At 42.9% G+C, this 25,271-nt stretch overlaps 1 protein-coding gene across 1 annotated transcript; it reads right to left on the reverse strand.

Moving 5' to 3' along the window:
* Positions 1 to 333: 333 nt before the first annotated feature.
* Positions 334 to 25,146, reverse strand: hal (histidine ammonia-lyase). Its single transcript, XM_046344761.1, has 20 exons — positions 24,853 to 25,146; positions 24,597 to 24,657; positions 24,264 to 24,291; positions 24,099 to 24,173; positions 23,783 to 23,855; positions 23,214 to 23,280; positions 23,085 to 23,122; positions 22,715 to 22,840; positions 15,272 to 15,411; positions 14,917 to 14,964; positions 14,406 to 14,553; positions 13,750 to 13,845; positions 13,402 to 13,460; positions 13,218 to 13,298; positions 13,038 to 13,103; positions 11,602 to 11,767; positions 4,766 to 4,900; positions 2,534 to 2,642; positions 1,157 to 1,226; positions 334 to 1,018 (listed from the first exon to the last, which is right to left on the reverse strand). Exons 1-20 carry the CDS (start codon positions 25,097 to 25,099, stop codon positions 887 to 889), a joined length of 1,965 nt encoding a protein of 654 aa, XP_046200717.1. The 5' UTR covers positions 25,100 to 25,146; the 3' UTR covers positions 334 to 886.
* Between the last annotated feature and the right edge of the window lie 125 nt (positions 25,147 to 25,271).

A 25,271-nucleotide genomic window follows, 5' to 3' on the forward strand; every position in this document is an offset into this window, starting at 1 on the left:
AGTTTGAGAATTTAGAAGTGAGCTAGCAAATTTGGGACAGACTGGTTTTAGCAACATGTTTCTGTGAATAAAAAGTGAATTTCAATATTTGCATAGTCGTTGTGATGGGACGATAGCTGTGTGAGTGATCAAATCAGTATCAAAATCCTCTAAAACCAGTCCCTAGGCACATCACATGGGTACAGGGAGTGGATTAGGTAGAGACTGATAAACCAGGCTAGCTTGTTCTACCACCAACTCCCAAATCCCCTTGAGCCAGGGCGTGATAAAAATTCAGTTGTTGGAAATTCATTGTAGAATTTCAATAGAAACAGTTGAATGCCTATTTCACGATGACTATGTTATTAGGACTTTATTCAGTGCTAAAATGTAAAGGATGCAACCTATTTGGCACAAACATGCAGAATACAGTGTGCACATGTTGTATAAATTACATTTGTTTCGAAAAATCTTCCGTTGTTGGTCACGTCCTGTAAAAACACATAATACCGCTTCCTTAGACCGACTGACTGTATTTACTGTTTAGATTATTCAGGTGAACATTGTAGCTTTAAATCAATATTCACTCTACAGTACATAGTCATTTATGTGTACAATCAGTTCCCCAAATTACTATTAAACAAAGTATGAATATATGAGATAACTAAGGCATGAAATTATTGTAATTTATTGAAAAATAAATTCATATTGATTTTGTGAATAAAGTTTAATACATTAAATCAAGCTATATCTGGTTTCTGTGACGAATAAGATACAAATCTATTGTCAAGCCTCAATCAATGTTATCCAACAACTCTTTGTTCAAAACTAGCATGGAATACATAATAATTATTGAAGCGGCTGGGGCTGCGACAAAAAGTTTACATTTAGTCAGACAATGATGATTTCACTCGAGTCGGATGCGTTTCCGTGGTGATGCTGGGGGATCCAATGAGAAGGCAGTAGGAGAGATGGGGCGGGACTCAGGAAGAAGCTCCATGTTATACTTCTCAATGTATGGCTGAGCCACATTCCACACCTGAATAACCACACAAAATACACAAACTTGGATAAAAGCATGTGCTAAATTAACATTTTTTGTTTATTTAAAGAATATAGGCTCAGAGTTATGACCCCACACTATTTTGACCCCACACTATTTTGACCCCACACTTGCCTTCTGGTCTAGAAGAAGACGATGGACCGCCTCAATGTCAGGAGACATGAACCTATCCTTGATCCAGGGCCTGGGAACAAAGGAGGCAGAAAGGGGGAGGAGAGGGGGAGAGAAGGGGGAGGCAGAGAGGGGAGGAGAAGAGGGGGAGGCAGAGAGGGGGAGGGAAGAGGGGGAGGCAGAGAGGGGGGGAGGAGAAGAGGGGAGGAAGAGGGTGGGGGAGGGGGAGGAGAGAGGGGGAGCAGAGAGGGAGAGGGGTAGGCAGAGAGGGTGGGGAAGAGGGGGAGGAGAAGAGGGGGAGGCAGAGAGGGGGAGGAGAAGAGGGGAGGCAGAGAGGGGGAGGAGAAGAGGGGAGGCAGAGGGGGGAGGAGAAGAGGGGGAGGCAGAGAGGGGGAGGAGAAGGGGGAGGCAGCAAAGGGTGAGGAGAAGAGGGGGAGGAGAAGAGGGGGAGGCAGAGAGGGGGAGGAGAAATAGGCAGAGAGGGTGAGGAGAAGAGGGGGAGGAGAAGAGGGGGAGGCAGAGAGGGGGAGGCAGAGAGGGCAGAGAGGGGGGGAGAAGAGGGGGAGGCAGAGAAGGGGGAGGGGAGGGGGAGAAGAGGGGAGGCAGAGGGGGGGGAGGCAGAGAGGGGGAGGAGAAGAGGGGGGGGAGGCAGAGAGGGGGAGGAGAAAGGGAGGCAGAGAGGGGGGAGAGGGGGAGAAGAGGGGGGGGAGGAGAAGGGGGAGGAGAAGAGGGGGAGGCAGAGAGGGGAGGGAAGAGGGGAGAGAGGTGGGAGGCAGAGAGGGTGAGGAGAAGAGGGGGAGGCAGAGAGGGGAGGAGAAGAGGGGGAGGCAGAGAAGGCAGGAGGGGAGGAGAAGAAGGCGGTGGGAGGCAGAGAGGGAGGAGGAGAGGAGAGAAGAGGGGGAGGCAGAGAGGGTGAGGAGAGAGGGGGAGGAGAGGGGGAGAAGAGGGGGAGGAGGGGAGGAGGAGAGGGGGAGGAGAGGAGAAGAGGGAGGCAGAGAGGGGGAGGCAGAGAGAGAGGGGGGGAAGTGAATCGGTGGGAGGCAGAGAGGGTGAGGAGAAGAGGGGGGGACAGAGAGGGTGAGGAGAAGAGGGGGAGGCAGAGAAGGGGAGTGAATCGGTGGGAGGCAGAGAGGGTGAGGAGAAGAGGGGGAGGCAGAGAAGGGGAGTGAATCGGTGGGAGGCAGAGAGGGTGAGGAGAAGAGGGGGAGGCAGAGAAGGGAAGCGAATCAGGGGGAGGCACATAATGAGGGGAAGAGGAGGCACAGAAAGAAGAGGGACATTGGATAAATATTAACCAACTTTCTCAATCGTTTCAGGGGACTGAGACATGTGTTGTGTGCGTTACATTGTGTACACACTGCCCAGATCTGTTTGACTTACTTGACTACGCTACGTACAAGGTCATAGACCTTCTCCAATGGTGTTGTTGTACGCAGGGGGCGGAGGAACTCAATTCCCTGGCAGGCAGCTAGCAGCTCGATTGCTAGGACTGACGAGGGGGAGAGGAAATGAGACAGGTTATTGACCAATTGTGGACACTCAGATTAACACGTTATTCACATAAATAAACACATTTTTCTGATTGGAAAAGAATCATTAACAACAGTATTATACAAGTTATTATATAGGATAAAATCTAATACAATGTTTCTTGTGTTTCTTAGTAATGTTCAATGCATAGAAATATACCAAAATAGAGACCAAAAAAAACAAAAGCTCCATTTTGACACAGAGGTAAAAAGTATTGTAAATGTCCAGTGCATCAACAAAACGTGATTCTCCTGTGTTGTATATATATTTCCACAGTATGCGGTTTAAATTGTGAAAAGGATGATAATGTCCTTTCAGTGTAAGAGCTGTTTGTAAAAGATAGCCTGAAATTTCAGCCTGTTTTGGTGGGACGGAGTTTGGTCTATAAATTAGTTTATAGACCAATAATATCTAGATTTCAGTTTTAGACCACTCCCAGAGAATCCTAGCAATATTCTTGCATGAGAAATATCTCTTTGCTTAGAAGATATTTTTGTTTCTTTTTGACCATTTTAATTGAAAGCAATCATAGTAAGGTATCTTTAATTGTTACCCAGAAATGATCTGATATTACATTATACTTTTAACACTGGTTGAGCTCTGTAAATGTGGGCTAGTTTTTAAAACGGCCACACCGGTAGAAATCCACTCTTTTTTTAGCTGAAAGACGATGGCCAGAGTTTACACATGGTGTTGCACAATGATTTACGTCAACGTGCATTTAATCTCTAGGACAAGACAATACGTTGAAATAGTTGCGGCAACTTCCTCTGGGGTGTCTTTTAAATATCACTGACTTTTTCTGTGTTTGCTTGAACTCCACTACTGCAGTTGTCAGTGTGCTGCCATCCTGTTAGAAGGTAACTTAGAGAGACGATGCAAACAGGAAGTACAGAATTTGTTTTGCACGCATAGAAGCAGCTACAAACAACGCTACGGTGCAGGTCTTTTAATGTAGTTATTTCTTGTCACGCTTCAGCCTTGGAAAAATATTTGTTTGTAAGTTCGATTCAAGCATTTAGCTAATGATGATAATCTTGTTATTGATAGTTGCTTACATATCAATGTTGGTTGCATTTACTCACAAATTGTAATGCCTTTAATGTATGTCGTTAGCTGTATTACTTTGCTCATGCGTCATGCAAACGAATTGTAAAATATACAATACTGTAGTTTTGTTACTGTTTCTAGTGTAATATGCTTTGTTATTCTACATAGATGGTTATACATTATTAGAGTAATGAAAGGAGCCAATTACCATATGGTTAACAATTAGCTATATGGTTTGGCATCATGCCAGATGCATGGTACCTTAGCACGTGCTTTGTATTTATGCAACTTCAAATGTTTAATGTACAGCTACAGTATCTCGGTGTGAATTGAACACTAAAGTATATTCTTTTCTGTATTTTGCAGTTTCACAACATAAACGTTTTCAATATATTCATTCAAGAAAAGTCACGCCTTGGGAGTTTTATTGAAGACTTAGTTGTTAGCTATCTGTCTAGTTTTGCATGGGAACGCAACTCAAGGGCAGAATAGTCAGTATCACCGTGACGTTACATATTACCCAGAATACCCACAGTCAGTTGAAGTAGGACATTTTCACAGTAACTGGGTAAATGTTTCCCAATTAAGATTAAGAAGAACAACCCTGATTACAACAGGTGTGGACCTTACAGTTAAATGGTTACTTACAAGCCCTTAAACAACAATGCAGTTTTAAGAAAATACACCCCCCCCCCAAAAAAAGTAAGAGATTAAAAGCATCAGTAAATAACAATAGCGGGTTTATATACAGGGGGTAATGGTACAGAGTCAATGTCAATGTGGGGGGGCACATGTGTCGAGGTAATTGCGGTAATATGTACATGTTCGACCTTCTTCTCTCCCGAGCCCGTACGGGAGTTGTAGCGATGAGACAAGATAGTAGCTACTAACAATTGGATACCAAGACATTGGGGAGAAAAAGGGGTAACATTTAAAAAAATAAAAAATAATATTGCTTCTTTTCAACAGTAACAAATAATCAAAAGATGATTATCTACTGTATCAAGTCCAAATCAACGGTTAGTTTCCCACCTTGTTCCACATGTTCCACCACCCTCAGGGCTTTCCTGGCGGCCCAGCCTCCCATGGATACGTGGTCCTCTGTGGCTGCGCTGGTGGACAGGGAGTCCACTGAAGACGGGTGACACAGCACCTTGTTCTCTGATACTACACAAGTGAAACAGGATATAAAGATGTACATTTAGGAGAAACGTTTCGGACACGTTTCAGCCATCAAGCCAATTATTATATATTTTTTTAATATAGTCAATTAAAAAAAATATTACAATACATTCACAACACACTGTGTGCCCTCAGGCCCCTACTCCACCACTACCACATATCTACAGTACAAACTCCACGTGTATGTGTGTGTGTATGCATGTGTCTGTGCCTATGTTTGTGTTGCTCCACAGACCCCGCTGTTCCTTAAGGTGTATTTGTATTTGTATTTGTATTTATCTGTTTTTTAAATCTAATTTTACTGATTGCAGCAGTTACTTGATGCAGAATAGAGCCTCCCATAGTCGGTTCTGGACTTGGGGACTGTGAAGAGACCTCTTGTGGTGTGTCTTATGGGGTATGCATGGGTGTCTGAGCTGTGCGCCAGTAGTTCAAACAGACAGCTCGGTGCATTCAACATGTCAATTCCTTTCATAAATACAAGTAGTGATGAAGTCAATCTCTCCTCCACATTGAGCCAGGAGAGATTGACATAAATATAATTAATATTAGCTCTCTTTTTAAGCAGTTTGGTCACATGATTTCTCAATTTGCAATACGTTTGCCAATCTGGTTGTGCAGCCAGACTTATTTACCATTCCCTTTGCCTCATCCCTCTCTACCATACCATTTTTCAATTCCTCATCAATTCACATGGATTTAACAGTTTATACAGTCATTTTCTTAATGGGTGCATGCTTAACATCATAGTACCCCTCAAAACTCGTCATTAAGCTCGAGACCCTGGGTCTCGACCCGGCCCTGTGCAACTGGGTCCTGGACTTTCTGACAGGCCGTTCCAAGGTGGTGAGGGTAGGAAACAACATCTCCACCCCGCTGATCTTCAACTCTGAGGCACCACAAAGGTGTGTTCTCAGCCCTCTCCTGTACTCCCTGTTCACCCATGACTGGGTGGCCATGCACGCCTCCAACTCAATCATCAATTTGCAGACAACACTATAGTGGTAGGCCTGATTACCAACAATGACGAGACGGCCTACAGAGAGGAGGTGAGGGCACTTGGAGTGTGGTGTCAGAAAAATAAACTCACATTCAACATCAACAAAACAAAGGAGATGATCGTGGACTTCAGGAAACAGCAGAGGGAGCACCCCCCTATCCACATCAACGGGACAGTAGCGGAGGAGATGGACAGTTTTAATTTCCTCGGCATACACATCACGGACAAACTTAAATGGGCCATCCACACCACAGACAGCGTGGTGAAGAAGGCGCACCTTCAAACTCAGGAGGTTGAAGAAATTTGGCTTGCCACCTAAAACACTCACAAACTTTTACAGATGCACAATTGAGAGCATCCTGTCTCCAAAGGGTAGTGAGGCACAACGCATCACTGGGGCCAAACTACCTGCCCTCCAGGACACCTACAGCACCCAAAGTCACAGGAAGGCCAAAAAGACAATCAAGGACAACAACAACCACCTGAGCCACTGCCTGTTCACCCCGCTACCATCCAGAGGGCGAAGTCAGTACAGGTGCATCAAAGCTGGGACCGAGAGACTGAAAAACAGCTTCTATCTCAAGGCCCCCAGACTGTTAAACAGCCATCACTAACATTGAGTGGCTGCTGCCAACATACTAACTCAACTAAGTCAATTTTATTATAAAAAATTGGATGTAATAAATGTATCACTAGTCACTTTAAACAATGCCACTTTATATAATGTTTACATACCCTACATTACTCATCTCATATGTATATACTGTACTCTTTTCCATCTACTGCATCTCGCCTCTGCCGCGCGGCCATCACTCATCCATATATTTATATGTACATATTCTTATTCATTCATCACTACTCTGGACGGTTCTGACTTAGAATATGTGGACAACTAAAGTTGGTGAGGGAAATAAAAGTCTCCAACTTCAGCGATTTTTGCAATTCGTTCCAGTCACTGGCAACAGAGAACTGGAAGGAAAGGCGGCCAAATGAGGTGTTGGCATTGGGGATGATCAGTGAGATATACCTGCTGGAACGTGTGCTACGGGTGGGTGTTGTTATCGTGACCAGTGAGCTGAGATAAGGCGGCGCTTTACCTAGCATAGATTTATAGATAACCTGGAGCCAGTGGGTCTGGCGACAAATATGTAGCGAGGGCCAGCCGACTAGAGCATACAGGTCGCAGTGGTGGGTGGTATAAGGTAATTTGGTAACAAAACGGATGGCACTGGGATAGACTGCATCCAGTTTGCTGAGTAGAGTATTGTAAGCTATTTTGTAGATGACTCGCCGAAGTCGAGGATCGGTAGGATAGTCAGTTTTACGAGGGTAAGTTTGGCGATGTGAGTGAAGGAGGCTTTGTTGCGAAATAGAAAGCCGATTCTAGATTTGATTTTGGATTGGAGATGTTAAATATCAGTCTGGATGGAGAGTTTACAGTCTAGCCAGACACCTAGGTATTTATAGTTGTCTACATATTCAAGGTCGGAACCGTCCAGGGTGGTGATGCTAGTCGGGTTGGCAGGTGCGGGCAGCGAACGGTTGAAAAGCATGCATTTGGTTTTACTAGGGTTTACGAGCAGTTGGAGGCCACGGAAGGAGTGCTGTATGGCATTGAAGCTCGTTTGGAGGTTAGTTAGCACAGTGTCCAAAGAGGGACAGAATGGTATACAGAATGGTATCGTCTGCGTAGAGGTGGATCAGGGAATCGCCCGCAGCAAGAGTGACATCATTGATATATACAGAGAAAAGAGTCAACCCGAGAATTGAACCCTGTGGTACCCCCATAGAGATTGCCAGAGGTCTGGACAACATGCCATCAGATTTGATACACTGAACTGTGTCTGCAAAGTGAACCAGGCGAGGCAGTCTTTGAGAAACCATGTCTATTGAGTCTGCCGATAAGAATACAGTGATTGACAGAGTTGAAAGCCTTGGCCAGGTCGAAGACGGCTACACAGTACTGTCTTTTATCGATGGCGGTTATGATATCATTTAGTACCTTGAGCGTGGCTGAGGTGCACCCGTGACCAGATCGGAAACCGGATTGCACAGTGGAGAAGGTACGGTGGGATTCTAAATGGTCAGTGATCTGTTTATTAACTTGGCTTTCGAAAATATTTTAGATAGGCAGGGAAGGATGGATATAGGTCTATAACAGTTTGGATCTGGGGTGTCACTCTTTTTGAAGAGGGGGATGACCGTAGCAGCTTTCCAATCTTTAGGGATCTCAAACGATACGAAAGAGAGGTTGAACAGGCTGGTAATAGGGGTTGCAACAATGGCGGAGGATAGTTTTAGAAAGAGAGGGTGCAGATTGTCTAGCCCAGCTGATTTGTACGGGTCCAGGATTTGCAGAACATCTGCTGTCTGGATTTGGGTGAAGGAGAAGCTGGGGAGGCTCAGGTGAGTAGCTGCGGGGGGAGCGGATCTGTTGGATGGGGTTGGAATAGCCAGGAGGAAGGAATGGCCAGCCGTAGAGAAATGCTTATTGAAATGTTTGATTATCATGGATTTATCGGTGGTGACCGTGTTACCTAGCCTCAGTGCAGTGGGCAGCTGGGAGGAGGTGCTCTTGTTCTCAGTCAGTCAGGTCTGGAGTGAACCAAGGGCTATATCTGTTCTTAGTTCTGCATTTTTTGAAAGGGGCATGCTTATCTAAGATGGTGAGGATATTACTTTTAAAGAACGACCAGGCATCCTCGACTGACGGGATGAGGTCAATATCCTTCCAGGATACCCGGGCCAAGTCGATTAGAAAGGCCTGCTCGCAGAAGTGTTTTAGGGAGCGTTTGACAGTGATGAGGGTGGTCGTTTGACCGCGGACCCATAGCGGATACAGGCAATGGGGCAGTGATCGCTGAGATCCTGGTTGAAAGTTGGTCAGGATAATGTCTATGAGGGTTCTCATGTTTACGGATTTAGGGTTGTACCTGGTGGGTTCCTTGATGATTTAGCTTAGATTGTAGGACTGCCGGGGTGTTAAGCATATCCCAGTTTAGCTCACCTAACAGAACAAACTCTGAAGCTAGATGGGGGGCGATCAATTCACATATGGTGTCCAGGGCATAGCTGGGAACGGAGGGGGGTCGATAGCAAACGGCAACAGTGAGAGACTTATTTCTGGAGAGATTAATTTTTAAAATTAGAAGTTTGAATTGTTTGGGTATAGACCTGGAAAGTATGACAGAACTTTGTAGGCTATCTCTGCAGTAGATTGCAACTCCTCCCCTTTGGCAGTTCTATCTTGACGGAAAATGTTGTAGTTGGGTATGGAAATCTCAGAATTTTTGGTGGCCTTTCTAAGCCAGGATTCAGACACGGCAAGGACATCAGGGTTGGCTGAGAGTAAAACAAACTGAGGATGGACGTTTCTGATGTTAACATGCATGAAACCAAGGCTTTTTCGATCACAGAAGTCAACAAATGAGGGTGCCTGGGGACACGCAGGGCCTGGGTTTACCTTCACATCACCCGAGGAACAGAGGAGGAGTAGGATGAGGGTATGGCTAAAGGCTATCAAAACTGGTCGCCTAGAGCGTTGGGGACAAAGAATAAAAGGAGCAGATTTCAGGGCGTGGTAGAATAGATTCAGGGCATAATATGCAGACGGTTATGGTGGGGTATGGGTACAGCAGAGGTAAGCCCAGGCACTGAGTGATGATAAGAGAGGTTGCATCTCTGGACATGCTGGTTATAATGGGTGAAGTCACTGCATGTGTGGGAGGTGGGACAAAGGAGGTATCAGAGGTATGATGAGTGGAACTAGGGGCTCCATTGTAAACTAAAACAATGATAATTAACCTAGACAACAGTATACAAGGCATATTGACATTTGAGAGAGACAGCGAGGCATAAAGTAATCACAGGTGTTGGAACAGGGAAGCTGTGGAATAGTCACTACTATGCTAGCACGCTGGCGACACAGCATTTAAAGTTAGCAGCCCGGGGCACCATGTCGACAAAGGATCCAAGCCAGATGGCGAAAGAGGTATTGTAGTTGTATTAATTTAGTTTGCTAGCCGGGAGATGCGCCTGGCTCACGGCTAACTGGTGCTAGCTTTGGGGCAGGAGCGTTAGCCACTTTAGCCACTCGGTAGCAGCGGTGATCCGGTGCCAAGGACCAGAGCTCATGGCAAGGATCCGGTGGAGTAGTGGATTCTAGCCGTGTTTGGATGGAGTCCGGGTGAACAACCGAGTAGGCCCGGGAGGTGGGCCTCAGGGATAGCTTCGGTACTGGGTCACTCGGTGGCAGCTAGCTAGTTAGCTAGCTGTGAAGATCAGGAGTAATGGTCCAGGGTTTATGGCAGGAATCTGACGTTGTAGTGGAGAAACAGTCCGATACTGGTAGGCTGGCGAGTATTATCCAGGCTAAAAAAAGGGCTGGTATCTGTCTGTGCAGAAGGTAAAGGCCGCTAGCAGTGGCTAACAATTACTAAATAGCTTGTAGCTAATTAGCTGGTTAGCTTCTGGTGGCTAGGTGGTTCTGGCTATAGGGTCTAAAAATTAAAAATAATAGTGGTTCCGTATCACATTGGGTAAGGCAGGTTACCGGAAGGTATAATTGATTTAAAATGGAAAAGAGATTGAAAATAAAATTGAGATATATACAAAAAAGGCCGAAAAAATACAAAGAACAAGAGAGGACGAACAAAACACATATGCACTGCTATGCCATCTTGGTTATATCATCTTCTGCATATCTATCACTACAGTGTTTAATTGCTATATTGTAATTATTTCACCACTATGGCCTATTTATTGCCTTATCCTACCTCATTTGCACACACTGTATATAGACTTTTTCTAATGTAATATTGATTGCATGTTTGTTTATTCATTGTGTAACTCATTGTGTTGTTGATTGTGTTGCACTGCTTTGCTTTATCTTGGCCATGTTGCAGTTGTAAACGAGAATTGTTCTCAACTGGCCTACCTGGTTAAATAAAGGTGAAATAAAATACAATAAATAAAAAACTCCTTTACACTGTGAAATTGTTAGATTACTTGTTAGATATTACTGCACGGTCGGAACTAGAAGCACAAGTATTTCGCTACACTTGCATTAACATCTGTTAACCGTGTGACCATTAACATCTGCTAACTGTGTGTATGTGACCAATAACATCTGCTAACCGTGTGACCAATAACATCTACTAACCGTGTGACCAATAACATCTGCTAACCGTGTGACCAATAACATCTGCTAACCGTGTGACCAATAACATCTGTTAACCGCGTGACCAATAACATCTGCTAACCGTGTGACCATTAACATCTGCTAACCGTGTGACCAATAACATCTGCTAACCATGTGACCATTAACATCTGCTAACCGTGTGACCATTAACATTTGCTAACCATGTGACCAATAACATCTGCTAACCATGTGACCATTAACATCTGCTAACCGTGTGACCATTAACATCTGCTAACCATGTGACCAATAACATCTGCTAACCGTGTGACCATTAACATCTGCTAACCGTGTGACCAATAACATCTGCTAACCGTGTGACCAATAACATCTGCTAACCGTGTGACCAATAACATCTGCTAACAGTGTGTATGTGACCAATAACATCTATTTCTCAGTGATAGCCTTCTTTATCACACAATGGGGTTTACTCCTGGGTCACCCAAAGATGGAATGACATATGTTAGTAAGAGCTGATCCTTTACTAACCCAGGGAAGCAGCTGTACAGTGTGCGATCATGAATCCGGAGTTGAGCCCTCCCTCGTTGACTAGGAAGGCTGGCAGTTCACTGAGAGACGGGTTACACAGACGCTCAATCCTCCTCTCACTGATGGCTGCCAGCTCATGGACACCTATAGCCAAGAAGTCCAGGGCCTAGAGACAGAAAGAGAGAGAGAACAATAGAGGTATAGGAGTCATATCAAATCAAAGCGTATTGGTCACGTACACAGATTTATATATATATATATATATATATATATATATATATATATATATATATATATATATATATATATATATATATATATATATATATATATATATATACAGTTGAAGTCAGAAGTTTACATACACCGTAGCCAAATACATTTAAACTAATTTTTTCACAATTCCTGACATGTAATCCTACTAAACATTCCCTGCCTTAGGTCAGTTAGGATCACCACTTTATTTTAAGAATGTGAAATGCCAGAATAATAGTAGAGAGAATTATTTATTTCAGCTTTTATTTCTTTCATTACATTCCCAGTGGGTCAGAAGTTTACAAACACTAAATTACTACTTGGTAGTATTGCCTTTAAATTGTTTAACTTGGGTCAAACTTTTCGGGTATCCTTCCACAAGCTTCCCAAAATAAGTTGGGTGAATTTTGGCCCATTCCTCCTGACAGAGCTGGTGTAACTGAGACAGGTTTGTAGGCCTCCTTGCTCGCACACGCTTTTTCAGTTCTGCCCACAAATTCTCTAAAGGATTAAGGTCTGGGCTTTGTGATGGCCACTCCAATACCTTGACTTTGTTGCCCTTAAGCCATTTTGCCACAACTTTGGAAGTATGCTTGTGGTCATTGTCAATTTGGAAGACCCATTTGCGACCAAGCTTTAACTTCCTGACTCAAGAAGCTTTAACTTCTTGAGATGTTGCTTCAATATATCCACATGATGCTATCTATTTCTTGAAATGCACCAGTCCCTCCTGCAGCAAAGCACCCCCACAACATGATGCTGCCACCCCTGTGCTTCACGGTTGGGATGGTGTTCTTCGGCTTGCAAGGCTCCCCCTTTTTCCTCCAAACATAACAATGGTCATCATGGCCAAACAGTTCTATTACTGTTTTATCAGACCAGAAGACATTTCTCCAAAAAGTACGTTGTTTTTAAGGATGTGCGTATGACCACAAACTTTCCCAAGTATTCCCAGCCATAATAGAGAGATACATGACCGTATACAAATGTCAGCAAGGTTTGAAATTATTATGTTTTAGTCAAACATTATATAAATTTGCAGTCTATAAATGATTTGTAATTATGTTCCGGCCCACCAAACATTGTCCCGCGGCTGAATCTAGTTAGTTATACTATGTCATTTATTGTCTCACATAGTTCTAAAACTCAGAAATACTCAGTCCACCAGAAGCTTTTGATACCTTTGCTGGGTATTCTCCATGGAAGTTTCCTCCTGAGATGGTCTCTCCTCTCTCTGCAAACACCATCTGTTTCAGACATTTAAGGATAAAACTGGCACAGAATGTAGAAATGGTCAAATTTGGTCAGGGGGAATAGTTGGTGAATAATTTGGTCACACATACACACACAGTGAAGGATACAGGGTTGTCGGTGGCGCTGTTAATCTCGGTGTTGATGATTTTCTGGGTAAAATCTATTGTGTCGTTCACAATGCCGTGGACCTGTGGATGAAAAGAAAAGACAAGGTTGAGTTGAGTCCTGACCTGGAGGGGATTCTCTGTGAATTATGAAACTCTGTGACCTCTGACCCCTATGTTAAGTCACCTGAGGACAGCAACGCATGGTGTAGGCATCCTGGACTCTGTCACAGAACCGATGGCTCTCTGTAGAAGAACAAGAACAGAACATTACTTTTATTGTCCAATTAATACTTTATCCCAACTTCTCCAAAAGACAGGCACACACACACACACATGGACGGACACCCACACACACACACACACACACACACACACACACACACACACACACACACACACACACACACACACACACACACACACACACACACACACACACACACACACACACACACACACACACACACACACACACGGACACCCACACCCACACACAGGAGTGGTAGTACAGCACCCTGATCCATTCACTCACCTGCGATCTCTGAGGGATGGTGGTCTGAGTCCAGTAAGGCGCGGAACCTCATGGCCACTTCTATCTGTCCTGGATGGGGCCGCAGAGCGTGGATATCTAGAATGATGCAGGACTGAGTTAGCATAGCGTAGCTAAATCAGTCTCAATCATAACGTTTTAGATCGGTCATGGTGGTCGGCAGTTGGTAAAAGTGCTAGAAAATGACAAAGGTGTGGTTGTATGTCACGCAGTGATCACCTACACACACAAAGTATTTTTTCTTTTTTATTTGAACCTTTATTTAACCAGGCAAGTCAGTTAAGAACAAATTCTTAATTACAATGACGGCCCACGCCAGCCAACCCTGGATGACGCTGGGCCAATTGTGCGCTGCCCTATAGGACTCTCAATCGGCCGATTGCGATACAGCCTGGATTCGAACCAGGGTGTCTATAGTGATGCCTCTAGCACTGAGATGAGGTGCCTTAGACCGCTGCGCCACTCGGGAGTCCTTATATGCACTCACTGATCCCCTTGAGCGCCTCAGTTAACTAACACTAACTTTAGAGTGAACACTAACCCTCCATGCTCAAAGGCTTGGAAAGTGCCCTTGAAAACCACCAGGGTGATTGGGTGAAAGCACACACATACACACGCATCCCTCCGTCTCGACTCACCACTGTCGAAGGCCTTGGAGGTCCCCTTAAGCACCTCCAGGGTGATTGCAGCGATGATGTCCGCCTGCCTGGCGATGGCCTGGGCTCTCTCCACCGCCTCTGCCCCCAGAGACGTGATCATCTGGGTACCATTAATTAACGCCAGGCCCTATGGGCAGGGGAGAGAGTCGGCTTTTAACCCAGTCCCCACACAAACATCCCCTTGGAAACCAGGGTTAGCCCGAACAACTGTGGTCCAGAGAGCTGAACTGAAGAAGAGTTGGCCCAACAGAGCCCAGTGACATGTCAAATAGAGGAGTCTCATCCCATCAAAACAACTCTCTCAAGGACTGGAGTTAAACACCTTTGTTGTGGAAAATCAGAGAACATTCTGTTTTATCAGCAGCCATTTGCAAACGGATTGAAGTTGGTTTGTTGTAAATGGTACACAAATACACAGTGTGAACTCAAATCAACCGCTCCATGGAGTGACAAAGAACAACAGAAGAGTAGATGAGTATGTTCGCTTTACCTCCTTGGGCTTCAGTGATATTGGCTTGAGTCCATGAGCCTCTAGTACCTGGGCAGAGGGATGAAAGGGGAAAAGAGGGGGAAAGCAAATGTAAAAGGTCAAGGGTTGTAGAAAAACAAACATGTTTTCTCATCTGACCTCTCAGTAGTCAGTCTACCACTGTGTTGATCCCAATGTCAACATTTTCTTTTCACTGGGGATATTGTGCAATGTCCCCATCATCCAGGAGTTCCAGTGACATCAGTTTGCTAGTTATACAGTTACACGCTGTCGTTATAAATAAGAATTTGCCCTGAATTGCCTGGTTACGTAAAGGTAAAATAGAACATGAAATAAATGCAGTGATATGACTTACGTATTTGGCGTCGGCCCATCCACTCTTGGGAGACCACATCTTGCCTTCTCCCATCAGCCCCAGAGCCAGGTGGGAGAGAGGGGCCAGGTCTCCGCTGGCACCTACTGTCCCCTTCTCAGGGACGAAGGACAGGCAGGATGCTATAAGGAGAAGACAATCGGAGATGTGAGAGATAGACCCCAGTCAACGTTTCCCTGTTTCTGTTTGTTTAACATTGCTGTTGTTTCAATGAAAGACTCTCTGAAGTGGCCCATTCAATGGAAGTAATGGAACCAAAATAACAAATGGAACCAAAAGAACCAATGGAAGAAAAGAACATATGGAACCAAAAGAACATATGGAACCAAAAGAACATATGGAACCAAAAGAACATATGGAACCAAAAGAGCATATGGAACCAAAAGAGCATATGGAACCAATGGTTACTCCTAGGAGTAACACTGGATGCTCAGTTATCATGGTTAAGTCAAATTGACAAAGTTGTTGTGAAGATGGGTAGAGGTACACTATATATGCAAAAGTATGTGGACACCCGTTCAAATTAGTGGATTCTGCTATTTCAGCCACACTTGTTGCTGACAGGTCTATAAAATCGAGCACATAGCCATGCAATCTCCATAGACAAAACATTGGCAGTAGAATGGCCTTACTGAAGAGTCAGTTCATCAAATTTCTGCCCTGCGAGAGCTGCCCCGGTCAACTTTAAGTGCTGTTATTGTGAAGTGGAAACATCTAGGAGCAACAACAGTTTTAATTAAACACGTGAATTCTTTAGATAAAGGGTTCTTTAATATGTCTAATATAGTATGGAACACGACTGTAAAAGGGTGGTATAACCTTTGACCTCTATCATGGCTTTCCCTTGTGGGTTGATCAGCCTCAGGGGATGGCCATTTGGATAATTAATTTGAGGTCATTTGTGATACTGATTTCAAGGTAAATGAATTATGATGGAGTTTATAGCTCTTGGACATAATTGAAGTTTGAACCACAGAGGAGAAAGTGGAATTGAGACAGGACAAATTATGGGGAGAGGGGAAATAGACTCTAGTGAGAATAAGAAAGAGGTTCAGGATTCTGTTGTAAACACTGACTGTGAAGGTTTAGAATTGGCTACTATTGATTTGGTATTACAACAGGAACAGAAATCCTATTTATCATCAATAATAAATAGGGGAAGTTATGGTCCTTTGAGGTTTGGACAGGACATATTTTAAGCAAATAGGGCAGGAAAATACAATGAGATAGAAAAATAGTGATTTTATAAGCATGAAAATTATTTATGAAAATAAATAAGTTGCAGTTCTTAGGGATGGTAACTTACTGTAGATAAGGTATCCCACACTATGCAACATATATTAAATTATTGATGAGACTGAAGGGTTACTGATTAAATAGACAAGCACATATACATCTAAGAACATACAAAGCAGCACAGATAACTCTTAAAGTAGATAAGATACTTGACAGAGAATTGATACAGGATAGACATGAACAGACGCCCAAGGGAGAATTGGACATGTGGAGAATGAAAGGGGCTCTCCTACATGATAATGTCCGACATAAGGATAATTTACTAATCTTACCTAAGTCATTGTTTAGAGATGCGGCAAGGTTGTTACTTGGGCGGAGCCAGGTATCAAAGGGGGGAAGGGTCAATTGTGGCCTAGGATAGGACGGGGCCTAGGGGGACCTAGGATAGGACACTTTGCTAACACTTTGCTAACAAGTAGGCATAAAAGTTGAAGATAGAACAAATGAGAAACTGTTTGTTAACCAAACCTGTATGTCCAATATTTTATGCACTACAGGTGAATTATAGGAGAAGGTGATTCACTCAATCCAGTCCCTGACGAGAATAGACAGGAATCAGCCCCGTTGGGAGGGGCCATACCAAGTACACCCTGGTGACAGCCTTCGCTGTGAGAATAGCTGAAAGAGCTACCTGGGTTCATATCACACACTGCAAAAGGGTAAGACACACTGACACTGTCGAACAATCACAGTGCTAGAGAGGAGAACCGAAACCAACAGGGTTCGGGGGGTCATCTCTCTAATGAAGATTCCCTGACCCAGTCCTTTCCCCACTGTGAGCGTTCATAGAAGTGAAAGTGTGGGCTGGCCTCTGGCTGGTGATATGTTCTCTAGGAGGGGGTGGAGCTTTACAGGAGTGTGCTGATTGGTCGGAGTTGTCTTATTGTGAAAGGTTCTCATTTCCAGGACTCTGGAGAAATTGATGAGACAACAGATAGTGAGATACGGGCCGATTCCGAGCTCGGACCAGTGGAATGATATGTGGACCAGTGGAATACATGACTCTAGACCAGTGGTTCTTAACCTTGTTGGAGGTACTGAACCCCACCAGTTTCATATGCGCATTCACCGAACCCTTCTTAATTGGAAAAATAAAATTATTTTTTCAAATTCAAAACATAGGTATATATTTGACTGATGCACAAAATTAACCGTGCATCAACATCACTGTGTTCAAAGAACAAAATCATCAAAACATGATTTTCACACAAAAACAAAAACATAATAATGAATATTTACTGCAAATCAGTGTGACTTTTGCTGTTGCCTTTCAGAGACCAGTTCAGAAATGCGCGGCTTCACCTTGGCAAGTGCCACTCTCATGTCATTTTCACAACAAAGTCTTTTCCTTTTCTTCGTTTTTATGTCCAGCATCCTCAAAAAAGGATTGCTCGCAAAGACATGTTGTAACAAACGGTATGAAAATCTCCAGAGCTTTCTTAGCAATAACGGTACGTTACCATTTGTTGACACCAAAACGTTGAAAGCGTTGTTGTTCTGAAAAGTTGCTGTTGAACCTGGCTCTGCTGAATTTCAATGATTGCATCAAGGTATTCATCATTGACATCTGTTGTCTCAACACTAAACGTGAACGGCTGTCTCACCCATGCTGGATATGACTCTCTTGTAGGGAAGTATCCGTCGAGAGACTTTGCAAGCTCATCTAAGTGCGTGGCAATTGCTTGCTTCAGTTCCGTGAGTACAGAAATGTCTCCGATTCCAGGTACATCTTCGATCTTACTTACACAGTCGTCCAGCAGGGGAAAGTTTGCGAAGTTATTGTTCTCTGTTCGTCGTTTCCATAATGGTAGATTGCTTTGAAAAGCCTTCAGGTTTTCCTCCTCTTCGATGATGTTGACTCCACCGCCCTGCATCTTTTGATTGAGATGATTGAGAGCTGCGCAGATATCAGCCATGTACGCTAAAATGAGAATGAACTCAGAATTTTTGAAGCAATCTGCATGACAATGTTGGTGCTCTTGCAAAAACAGGGCTAATTCCACACGCACAGCGTGTCCCCGAGATAACCACCGAACGTTAGAATGGTACAGAAGTACCTTGAATTCAGAGCCCATTTCTTTACACAGCTCACTGAAGATGTGATGCCGCAGAGCACTAGTTCGCACATAGTTCACGCATTCCACTACAATTTTTAATACTTCTGCCAGTTTTGGAGGCAAGGTTTTGTTGCCAACGCATGCCTGTGCAGAATACAATGCGTAACAATGATGCATCGGCTTTCACTAGCGCACCAAAACCAGATTTTCTTTCCAGCATGACTGGAGCTCCGTCCGAACAAACTGCAGAAACCATATCCCACGAAGATTGTTGTCTTTGAAGAAGTCATCCACAAGTTTCTTCACATCGGCTGCCTTAGTTGTTGTTGTAAGAGGCTTACAAAATAAAAAATCTTCCTTTATCACGTCGTCTTTCACATAGCGCACGAATACAGCAAGCTGGCTTAGATTGGAAACATCTGTGGTCTCATCGAATTTTGCCAGGCTTGAAATCAGATCTGCAACTACTTGAGCCAAGATGTCTTTGCTCATGTCCTCTATTCTATCGCTGATGGCGTCATTTGTAAGAGGAATTTGGGATAACTTAACTTCAGCCTCTTTTCCCAGCATGATATTCGAGTGGTTCACCAATGGTGTGTGGTTTGCCCTGCTTTGCGATCAGGTAAGCAACTTCGTACGATGCTGTGAGGATCAGTTTGTTGATGAGTACAAAGCCGAGAACAGGCAGAGTAGCCTTTTCATCAAATCTGGCTCTCTTCACCTTGAATTCAGCGAGCGTTGTGTTCTTGTATTTTCCATCTCCATGCAGCTTAAGGAAGTGTTCTCTTAGTTTTGCCCGATAGACTAGAATTGCTCAACTTGGCATTGCAATCGTTCCGTTATACATGTGAATCCATATTGTACATATTCGTCCGACCATTTTCTTTTTTTGCTCGACATAGTAAGTATGAAGGGATTAAATATTAAGAAAGAAATCACAAGACGTACCATCACGACAGTCACAAGTCGACTACTGAGCACACCAAATTCCCTGCAGCACAGATAGGCCAAGCGATGTAGCGTGATCACCTGCAGCCAATGATGGCCAAGCGGGGCGTGTCATCACGAATCATAAGAATCGGATGTGTGTCTTGACCTCCGCCGAACCCCTGAGACTGACTCACCGAACCCCTGGGGTTCGATCGAACCCAGGTTAAGAACCACTGCTCTAGACCTAGCAGATGGATCCGGCTCCTTCACATACGAGGAGCCTATGTTGGATGAAACCATTTTTAATGTTTAACCTGTTAAGCCTACCCCTGTTTACTGCCCCTTCTGGAGGAATTGGGTACCCATATAAAACAGGATAAACTTTTGTCAAAAGTTGCTAATATATGCATATAAAAAATATTATCGAATAGAAAACACTCTAAAGCTTCTAAAACCGTTTAAATTTTGTCTCTATGTAAAGCAGAAGTCTCAGGGCATGCATTCTCCCAAAGTCTCTCTTGTCATGGAAAAAGTTGGCCCAACTTTGACGTCATCGTATACGCACTTCCCAAACAGCTACCGCTCTGGGAACAGTATGTACGTGTTCAGCGTGAAGCCTGCTTTCAATGGGGCTTCTCATTGTGAGAATCGCGCGCTCACGAGACTTTGAGCGTGCCGAAAGGTCTCGGTCACGCGAAAAAAAAAGTGTACGCTTATGCGCGCTCTGCTCCGGTGAGGTCTTTTCTTCAGGATCGATTAAACGACGTGTGTGTTTCGCTTCGTCCTCACAATTGCTGTACACCTTTATAACATGTTAAAGCTTAATTATGAACATAGTTTGACAAGTTTACTCGACATATAATATATAATTTCGACGTTTTGGTGCGCATCCACTTGAATTTTGCCTACATTTCGACCGAAATGTGGCTATTTTGAGAACCGAAAGACACAGACTTGAAAACTAAACGCTGTTTTTGTAAGTATAATCCCTTCCAGGTCTTTTGATGGAAGAACAGCAAAGGTAAGGGAATATTTATGTGTTAATTTTGGGTTTCTGTCGACTCCAAGATAGAGGAGGCATAATGATACCTTTGGAGCGCCAACTCCTAGTATAGCCTAGTGAACGCAACCTGTAACGTTAAAAATAAATGTAACACAGCGATTGCATTTAGAAGAAGTGTATCTTCCTATACATATGTAAAACATGCATATTTAGTCAAAGTTTTTGATGTGTATTCCTTGTTAGCTGACGTTATCTGCCGGAGCTATTTCATTTCTCCTGACATTTTAGTAGCATTTTTTGAACGATGCGTCATTGTAAACAGAGATTTATGGATATATATTGCAGATTATTGAAAAAAAATGAATGTACTGTGTAACATGTTATATTACTGTCATCTGATGAAGATTTCAAAAGGTTAGTGAATTTTTTATTTTATTTTATCCTGCGTTTGTTGATTGCATATTTTTTCCTACTTGGCTATGCTAATGAGCTATGTCTGCGGTGGTGGTTTGACATAAATATGTGCTATGTTTTCGCCGTAAAACATTTTAAGTCGCTCTGGATAAGAGCGTCTGCTAAATGACTTAAATGTAATGTTAAATGTAGAAATCTGACTTGTTGCCTGGATTCACAACGAGTGTAGCTTTAATTCAATACCCTGCATGTGTATTTTAATGAACGTTTGAGTTTTAACTAATACTATTAGCATTTAGCGTAGCGCATTTGCATTTCCAGAGCTCTAGATGGGACGCCTGCGTGCCAGGTAGGAGCAAGAGGTTAAGTTCTCTCTTGTTTTGATGTTTAGACTGTTTTTTTATGAAGATTATAACGAAAATCCTGATAAGAAGAGTTATGATTCTGATGTAGGCCTAGAACAGTCAATGTAAATACATATACTGGTCTTTGCTGGGTTTAATTTGGATAACTAGAAATAGTTTTAATAAAAATAGATGTGTGCTTTTTAACATTCTAATAAAAATAGGTGTGATTGGGTGTATAATATTTCACCATAGGGTGGATATGTTATGGGATTTTTATGAATAATGACTCAATTATGTATACATTTAACTTATAACTATAACTAAACAGAATACTACTCTGTTATGAATCGTATTATGATCATAATACTGAATATAATGTGTGTAGTTTTAGCCAAGAATTAGAACAAGGACTTTCTGTTCCTTGTTAGAAATTAATGGATCTATTTATCATCAGACTGGCTGGAATACTGTGTTCCTTACAGGACATTCTGTCCCTACCCAGGGAGGTGAGAGACCTTTGGCTTGTAGTAGATTGTTTAACCTCTTGCAGTAAACAGGGGTAGGCTTAACAGGTTTTAACAGGTGGCAGACAATGTGAGAAGGCTTGTGAAATATATTGCCATTGTATCTGAGAGAAGGAGGGACATTTATGACGAAATGTGAGGTATATAAACCAATGTACATGGTATTATGAGCAGAGCTCTCTAAATAAACATTCCTGACAATTGTCTGATTCATTACAACCAGTTTCCTACAAATTCTGGGTATCAGGCTGAGTAATCAATTCAAATTGGGTTTATGAACACTGAGAACATAATTATCTTGACACTTTCCTATATACAGTTTAACTCTTATTTTATTTACAAGTTTTATTTGAAATGTAATGTTATCTTATGTTGTTCTTGTCTATTACTGTTCTGTACTTTATGTATTTACACGTTTTAAGTGGACCCCAGGAAGTGTAGCTGCTGCATGTGTAGTAGCTAATGGGGATCCTAATAAACTAAACTAAATTGAACCAAAAGAAGTAATGGAATCAACGGAACCAATGGAACCAAAATATCTAATGGAACCAGCTGTACCAATGTAAGCAAAAGAACTAATGGAACCAACAGAACCAACAGCACCAATGGAATCAATGGAAGCAAAAGAACTAATGGAACCAACAGAACCAACAGCACCAATGGAATCAACGGAACCAATGGAACCAAAATAACTAATGGAACCAACAGAACCAACAGCACCAATGGAATCAACGGAACCAATGGAACCAATATAACTAATGGAACCAACAGAACCAACAGCACCAATGGAATCAATGGAATGTAGGCTATCCCTGAAGTGAAGCTGAGGTGAAGGTCAGGGTTCATGGGTTTACCGTTGAAGGCTTGGATCATTCTGTGCAGGGTTTCCAGGGAGATTCCACTGTATCCTTTAGCCAGGACATTGATCCTCAGAGCCAACAACATCCTGGTCCTTTCAGGGCTCAGTGGGTTGCCCACACCTAAACACCAGAGCGTGATCGGAGAGTTGGTATAATGGTATAAATGGTATAATATGAGCCCCAAAACAAGACCAGTGAATATAAAAGAATGGATTTATTATTCATAGCGAATATACAAGTATGACAAAAAGACAGACTTGCATGAATCAAAATCTGTTTTTTTAGGTGTATGCTTTAGGTAGTGGAACACATGGGCCAGTTAGATATTAGTACCTGTAGCTCGGTTATACATTAGGTCACTAACCTGCAGAGTGTGATCGCACCAGATTTTCCTGTAGCTCCCTAAGGGAAAACAACACATGGACACATTGTAAGCAAACAATGCATGAATATTATCAGACAATATTCAGAGAAAAAAGAGAAAGTACTGTACTTGAGCTTGTGGACAGGAATGACAGTCCGGGCAAATTTACCAAACCCTGTCGTGATTCCATAGACAACTAGAGAGAGCGAAAGATGGTTGCATGTAGGTCAATTATCTGATGACAGTGAACAATTTGTTGCACTCTCGCACCCAGGATAACTTTAATTGGGTGTTTACCATCACAGTCTATTACATATTATGTTAAAATTAGTGCAAATTTCATTATATAGTGGTGGATTGTCAACAGTATGGTTCACAGATAATATTCTATTCTATAACCAATTTTACATTTGTGTGTTATACTGTTATTCAGTGTTATACATTTCTTTTCCGATTGGCTTTCTTCTGTTATGGATACATGAATAGTTCCATAATCATCATGACAGGATTCTAACGTGGATTCTAAGGATTCTAAATTGAATTCTAACTTGGATTCTAAGGATTCTAAATTGAATTCTAACTTGGATTCTAAGGATTCTAAATTGAATTCTAACTTGGATTGTAAGGATTCTAACTTGGATTGTAAGGATTCTAACTTGGATTGTAAGGATTCTAACTTGGATTGTAACTTCTCTCACCTTTGTTCTCCTTGACGATGGTGTCCAGAAGCTCTCTGGATTTCACAACTCCATTCTCTGCTTCTGAGGTCAGCTGAAAGGTTAGGTACAGGAGGAAAGGAGAGGACAGGAAGAGAAAGATTGAGTAATGATAGGATCAGCACATCATGGACATGATAGCACAACTAGACTACAAGCTTGTTGATCATTACCTTAAATCTGTTTTTGGTGATCAACTGTTCACAAGTTGTTTTTTTGTTGAAACAGTTACAAAAGGGCAAATACAACTTACTTTTTCCAAGAAATGCCCCAGGGAAAATCTGAAATACATAATTACCTTAATCTTGTACAGACCCCGTCCTAAATTCACCAGGTCTGTCGAAGTCAGGCTGTTGCCATCTAGGAAAAGGTTCTGAAGAGAAGAAAGCACGTGTTGCTTATGAACTGATTAGATATGAATAAAATAGCATGTGAGAAAGTGTTATACGCCAGTAATACTCACGTCGTCAGATTCTCTGTACGCAGCTGTCCTGTTTGATAATGGTTAGGGATATGGACCAGAATTTACGCTCGATTAACCCTCAGATGACTACAGCATAATGCCTCAATCAATAATTTAAGTACTCACCTGGCATAATTAGGCTACTAGGACATATTCTGACATGGGTATAATGACTACCTATCTTCCATTTAGGAATAGCTAATATGAGATTTCTAGCATTTTTATGACACACATTTGTAGTCAAATTATACTCATAATCCAAATGCGTATTTGGTTAATACCATTCCATTCCGATATTAACAAGAGCAGTTCAATGTGACACAAGAAGGATACAGGTGTGAAACTCCAGGCTGGTACGGAATGAAGTCTGGAGACATGGTATCCCCTTCGATGGCTACAAATCAATATATTAATAGACATTCTACCAAACAAAAAAAACCACATAGACTTTCTATTGTATTGCGCACTAAAATCCTATTCTATTGTAGACCATGCCATGTTTCCTGAAGTTTTCCAAGGGAGAAAATAAGTTATTCTGTCTACCTTCTAAGTGGTACAAAATAACATATATTGAATATAAACTAATTACCAATTTCGACAAAGTCATTGTCCTCGAGGACATCCTCTATGGTGTCATCACCATCCAACAGCCCCTGTCCCTGGCACCTCCTCGCGACAAAACGAATGTCTTTCACCGCGTCGATGCCTCCGTTGTCCGGCTTGTTCTTGGTGTAGCGTTTGAGCGCCTCGTAGCCCAGCCACTGGATGGTGTATGTCGGGTCGCGGCAGGGAACAGCCAGCCACTCATCCCGAATGTGAACCGTATAGCGAGGCATGGCGCGTCAGTTAGGATTAGGTTAGTGTAGTGTACTAAAATGACCCTCGAGCTCTTTCGCTATCCAAGGTACCAGGTTCAGGGACCAAACAGGCAACAGCCAATCAGGGGTGCGCACGGGAACCACGCCTCATTGTTTAGCTTGTTCCAAGGTGCAGTGGAATTTACTGGAC

The sequence above is a fragment of the Oncorhynchus gorbuscha genome, linkage group LG01, assembly GCF_021184085.1.
Source record: "Oncorhynchus gorbuscha isolate QuinsamMale2020 ecotype Even-year linkage group LG01, OgorEven_v1.0, whole genome shotgun sequence".
Lineage (NCBI taxonomy): Eukaryota > Metazoa > Chordata > Actinopteri > Salmoniformes > Salmonidae > Oncorhynchus > Oncorhynchus gorbuscha.

What these genes read in the sequence shown, in the direction of transcription:
- hal (XM_046344761.1), bottom strand. Translation starts at nt 25,099, where the DNA reads ATGCCTCGCTATACGGTTCACATTCGGGATGAGTGGCTGGCTGTTCCC. An exon ending in ATTCCTGTCCACAAGCTCAA is followed by an intron (nt 23,123 to 23,213) that starts GTACAGTACTTT and finishes GTTTTCCCTTAG; the next exon opens with GGAGCTACAGGAAAATCTGG. An exon ending in CCATGCGTTGCTGTCCTCAG is followed by an intron (nt 13,299 to 13,401) that starts GTGACTTAACAT and finishes TTTCATCCACAG; the next exon opens with GTCCACGGCATTGTGAACGA.